The sequence below is a fragment of the Adiantum capillus-veneris genome, chromosome 16 (assembly GCF_014529385.1).
Source record: "Adiantum capillus-veneris isolate H3 chromosome 16, ASM1452938v2, whole genome shotgun sequence".
Classification (NCBI taxonomy): domain Eukaryota; kingdom Viridiplantae; phylum Streptophyta; class Polypodiopsida; order Polypodiales; family Pteridaceae; genus Adiantum; species Adiantum capillus-veneris.
The window spans coordinates 86,139,449-86,145,481 of NC_140946.1; the positions used below are offsets into that span (position 1 = coordinate 86,139,449).

The 6,033-nt window shown below is 41.9% G+C and overlaps 1 protein-coding gene across 1 annotated transcript; it reads right to left on the reverse strand.

Annotated features, from left to right (window-relative positions):
- Positions 1–1,027: 1,027 nt before the first annotated feature.
- On the reverse strand, positions 1,028–3,498 carry LOC147439390 (molybdenum cofactor sulfurase-like). Its single transcript, XM_086485240.1, has 2 exons — positions 3,335–3,498; positions 1,028–3,250 (listed from the first exon to the last, which is right to left on the reverse strand). Exon 2 carries the CDS (start codon positions 2,970–2,972, stop codon positions 1,233–1,235), a length of 1,740 nt encoding a protein of 579 aa, XP_086341366.1. The 5' UTR covers positions 2,973–3,250; positions 3,335–3,498; the 3' UTR covers positions 1,028–1,232.
- Positions 3,499–6,033: the final 2,535 nt, after the last annotated feature.

The following is a 6,033-nucleotide window of genomic DNA, read 5'->3' on the forward strand; positions in this document are numbered from 1 at the left end:
AAAGTCATTCCCTTTGCTGATTTTTCCTCACCATCAAGAGCACAGTGAGCCTTTTCTTCTACTCTTTTCCATAGCAATTCTTGACCATTGAACATATAGGGTCTCATCATACATGAGGCTTACATTAGGCACCCTTTACTTTTCTGACCCATGCACTAGCACTTGCATATACCTATGGCCGGTGTTGAGGCTACACCTAATCATAGCAAGGGGGAAATGCAAGCTATCTGACACATATCGTTGCAAGCAAGCAACTAGAGCTACAGAAGGTCAAAAATCAAGGGTAAGTACGCAATTGGAGGGATGGTGAATGTGCATGAGCACTCAATTTATTTGTCATTATAGCTGGTGGTCTTTTGTGCATGAAGTTCACAGCATGTTCTTTCTTTACATTCACTTCACCCATGCCACAACTCTTAGGTGTGAGTGTAACACGCAGTTCCTTATGTATAATTTTTGATAGGCTCATTTTTCGTTTATTAAAAGACCATCTGTTACAAAGTTAAATGATGTTGATACAATAAGATCTAGTGTTCTTTGCTCTTTCTTCATTGCAAGAAGCTAGGTTTTCAAACAGACTCTTTATGCTACAATCGTTCACCATACCAAGGTCGTTCCGATCAGTGTACACCATACTACAATAAAATGACCATTAGTCAAGGAATATATGTAAGGAAAGGGTTCCACTTTCCATGTGATCGGGCAAGACTATGAAGAGCAGAAGATCAGTTTCTCTAGAAATGTGCAGAAGCGTGTGAGTAAAAAAAGGTCCTTTTTATGAGGACTTTACATTTTGTTTGCACTTGGAGCAGATAAAGTAGCAGACAAATCTCAGGTATCTTGGATGCACAAGGGAAAGAGGGTCCTCATTATAGATCAAACAAGGTGAAAAGCCACAGTGCTCTACATAAGCCCCCTAGTTAATGCCTCTCTTAAACACTACATTCAAAAGCAGGGAACAGCATTCACTTTGCCACGTGCCCGTATTCGACAAGCTTCATCCAATGGGTCACAATTACTCAAAACAAGCTTAATCCAACGGTTTACAATTGCTCCAAAAGAGTTCCAAGAGTCTACTAAAGGCTTATGTAGGCCAAAAAGGTATGTTGTACAAAGAATAGGACTGACTCACATGTCCCATGGCCAGCAAGATGAGGTTTCTAGACACTAAATTTCTAGACAGTAAACAGCATGATACAATGGTAAAAATGATACAACAGGCTTGGAAGGCATCAAATCTCAATGGTTTCCTGATTGAGAGCTTGGTAATGCCATAATTCCTGACTGATAAAATCTGGATCTAGAAATTTGGAAATAAATAGCCAAAGCCTAAATAAATCATGAAAATTGTTGAGAAATCCAAGTGAAACATATACAACAGGCACAAGAACATTCTGCATCCGCCCTCCTCTTGAGCGCCATTTGTGATTAGGAAGCTCAACACAGCCAACATCCCGAGGATCCTCAATGTTTTCTTGCACATCCGAAGAGATCGTACCCGCAATCACACCTGTCCCAAGGGAAATGCTGTTCCGATCTGCAAGCATCTGGACTCTCCTGGGATTGAATGCTCTGCCCGCAGAGTCGGACAACGTGAATGCAACAATTGAACCTCCTTCTGCTGAAGACCATGGCGAGTAAAATTTCACAAGTGGGGTGCCATCTGGTTCAGGATGCCGCAACCTCGAAAGAGAGGAAATGAGCCAACTCGACAAAGTTCGCAATCGGACTGCAACACCCTTGTAACCAAGCATATCTGCATGATCAAGACCTCTGCAAGAGAAATGCATATCTATGCTTGCCCTGTGCATTCGGGATGGGTTACTGCTCTGTGGAGTCTCTTTCCCATGCCTTGATCCAACTCTTGACAATCCCAAAGACTCCTTATGTGCATACAATTCTGTAAAACTGGGAGTGTTCACATTACCCGGTGACTCTTCTTCGAAAGAGAAGTCACGCATTGAACAAGTCCTTCTGTGCCCTGGATTATCCCTTAACAGCTGTACATGGGGATCAATTGCATGTATAGACACCTCTGAAGATTCATCTGGACTCGATGAAGGATCTTGCTTTGTTACTATCTTCACCATACCAATAGCTCTGGCCCTAAAGGAATCCCCCAAGGTCCGAAGAACCGATTTTTTAATCACGAGGCATCCAAAGCCGGTAGGATCCTCACCAAATACAAAGTAAAAAGAACAAATCAAGAAGTCAGGGGAGAAAAGAGCCAGCCCCAAAGACTCTGAAAACTTGGCATCAACACTCGTCGCATCCAAAAGCACATGCCATCCTTCCTGCTGAGCCTCTGGAATCCATTGCGACGAGTTCTTGCAACCGGTGACACGGGATGTGTAAGGGTATGCAAAAAGGCCCTTGTTCCCGACCCTTTGTGAGCTTGATTTCCTCTTACTTTGCAGCTTCTGGCGCAAATCATCTGCATCAATCCTAGACAGAGGATTGATTAGATTTGCTGACTGGATGTGGGCTCCTTTCAAATGAGCACATTCTCTAACGGCTTCGATGTTCTCACATTCATGATCGTAGGCAAAGAGGAAGTTGTGCGCTTCATGAAAGGGATATGAATGGGCCAGAAGCTTGAAAGCTGAAAGAGCATTAGCAGTAAAAACTATGTAGTAACCATCTTCATCCAAGCTAAGGTACCGAAGGATGCGGTTCCTGAAGAAGCTCTCCGTGCTCCCGCCTTCCATGTACATGGCATGAGTGGCCAAGTTCGCAGACGTGGGAGACAAGCCGATGCCGAAACCACCATACAATTCGGGATTCCTCTGTAGGCTTGAGAAGAGACCAATTCCAGTGTAGTCCAGACATACATGGCCTTCCTTATCAAGATGTGGATACTCGTCATGCCGCAAAGCATCAATGACCATTGTACTTTTGTAAGAAGGATAGAGAGAAAGGAACTCCCCAAAAGACTCATCTTGGCTAGTTGCATAAGACACTGAAACTTTCATCTTTGTAGGTAGGAAATGCTATCGAATACGACTAGAGTACATAAATGCTGCCACCGCTGACATCTTCTTATCCAAAAGAAAAGACCGCTGAGGAAGCCAAAAGCTTGGAAGACAGACGAAGGGAGAATACTGCCGATGGATGACTCCTCTGGTGCATGCTGAGGAAGCAAGCAGGTGCTCATATGAATATTAGCAACATAGGTTAACTGGGTTTGATTCAAGCTTCAAACGCTCCATAGAGCCAAAGGAGCCGAGCTAAAGCAGAGAGTTGAGAAGCTCTGCAACGCGTTTTACCAGAAGAATGACATCCCATAGAATCTGGGGCAACGAAGTCAACCAAAAGTAATAGAGAGAAACAGTACCTGCAGGCTGCAGGCCATACTCTCATACCGATTAGGAAGAGAGACGTTTAAAGGAAAGAGGCTCGGCGCCGCTATTGATGGTGGGTGGATCTGCTCTGACATCGTGCTGGCTCTCGTGGGTTCTTGGAAGGTCGCACCTGATTTTGTTGTTTGACCGGGCAAATTTGGATCATTGGAATGGGCATCAGGGATCTCAAGGGTCAGTTCATGATACATATTTGAATCAATCTGAACGGTAAATTTAACATATTTTACCTAAAATTAGAAGGGGTACTAAAAAGATTTTTCAAAATTTGTCGCTAAGAACATTTGGGCCCCTCATCTTTCGCGAGAGATGAAGGTTTTTCTTTGGAAAGTACTTTGGCGAGCGCTACCTATGGGCGTGAAGATTCAAGCTAGAGATATTGGTCCTGATAGATGCTCCCTCCCTTGTTCAAGGAGTACCCCAACAGTGAGCGACCTGGCAGGAAAGATTTGCAAGTGGGTGCAGAAGACCTGGAAGATTGAATTCTTCAAGAACGACCTCTTTCTGGGTGGGATGGTTTGCAAGAGGCATGCACTACTTATCGACACACAGATTGTCAAATTCTTTTACTTCAAACACGTGTGGAAGGCCAAGAAGTGTCGAGTTTTCGAGAACACCCTAGAAACAACTAGACTCACTGAGATTATACAAAAAAGCAGGGAAGCGATTGTCGTCAGGGAGGCATATGAACTTAGATGGCTATTAAGGCCACTATGACTGAATAGTTCGGTTGGGTGCTTTCTTTTGTAGGTCTCTGGCAAGGTGTCATGGGGTGGCTCCCCTGTCAGACGATGTATCTATGGTTATTGAGGAGGCGTCATGGCTCGGCTCGAGCATGACTTGAATTTGTAATTCTTTGGATAAGCTAATATATCACACTCATATTTTTGAGTTTTGAAAAAAGTAAAATAAAAAACCCTTTTCCTTCTTTTAATCGGTAAACTTCTTTTTTGTCCTTTGAAGGGCGTCGAAGCCTTCCAAAATGAGCCCTGGATGGGATCAACTGTTGGCTTGTGCGCTTTTGTAAATTCAGGTAGAATTTGTAACCTCAGTGATATAGTAATTTCAACAAGGATGTGATTGACGATTTGGCCTTTGTGCAAATCCTTCTCAGTGTGATTTCAGAAGGAAAATGCCACATTTGAGGGGGTAATATCTATATAAATTTGAAATTTATAACTCTATTTTCTACAACTTGAGAGGGATTTAGTTCCTTCTCATGAAAGTAATTTAAAAGGTTGGACAAGCTTTCGATAAAACAAAAATGTCTTTCTTTAGTGGGCATCAAGGCGGCAAGGCTGGCTCATTCTAGTGTTCACAACAAACCTGTAAACAATTACAATGCATCTACTAGGTTTGGTTTCTACCTGTGAAATAAGAATTTACAATTTGAAAAAACTATAAAATTTTTCCTGCTTTAGTTATAATTTTCAAAAAACCCTACAAAACCCGTAAATTTCAAAAGCCCAATTTTTTCTATTTGTTTGAAAAAATGTTCTTTGGGAACAGTGGCCCATTCCCATAAAGTTTGTCAAAAGGACTCTAACATATGTGCACTTGAAGTATATGGAAGCCCACTTGGTATTGTAAACTTGGAGCATTGTATATTGTCACATATTAAAAAATTTAAAGCAAGAAAATCTATTGCCTTGGTTTTGCTCACAGCCCCTAAATTCAAGTGTGTCATCGGCTTAATGCATCTTGCCAAGACTTTTCATCAAGCCATTAAGTCAAACTTTATATGGATATAATGCTAATTCGATCTTGCAACGACTTCTCATACCTTCTTTTAAGTCAAAATTCATGTTTATACAATACTATGTGTACTCTTTTTTGGTCTCCATTCATAGCCACAAAGCCACAAGTCCAATTTCTTTCACTTAGTTCATGCTCTCCTTAGTTATTTAAATCTAAATAGTTTTGACATATTTGTCCATAGATGGAGATTGCATTTACATGTCATACAACGATTGTGGGTCCTTGGAGCACAAATACCAATGGATTCATAAAGAGTGCATCCATGTGTCACATTGAGCGCCGCTTTGGTTTTCGGACTTGCTAAAACCGCCTTCTAACTATTTCAATCCCTTCCTATCATGTGGGACCTACGTTCCCAAAGTAGTGTATGTAGGATTGAATGTGCAGTGTTTGTTGGCAAACTAATCTTTATGTAAACTCCCTTGTCTTAATGCCTAGAATAAGGCTTTAGAAAGCCATGGAATTCTTGGACCTTATATAAAGCTTGTCAATTAGTGCCACTTGGTAAATTGTAATCTAATGGCAAATATTTTTGGCCTACAAAGGCATTAGTAGTTTGATTGGGTGGGGTTTTTTTTTCTCCCGAACTCGCAATAGTGAGCAATTATATATATTACAAAATAAAAAAAGTTATAATGAAAGCCATGTTCCAACCGAGCCATGGCATTTACCAACAATCGACCCATCAAATCATCCAAACCATACGACCATATATCGACTGACAAAGGGAGCCACCTTGAGACCAATAAGTAGCAACACAAAACCAAGATTGACATGGGGTTGCCACTAAGGAGAAAGCCTTGTCACAAAAATCCCCTTGACCACCAAGCCAGTGTGGGGACGTAGTGCGCGTGTATAGAGTGTGTGCAAGAGAGGGAAGGAGAAGGGGGAAGGGGATGAAGTAGAGAATACACAG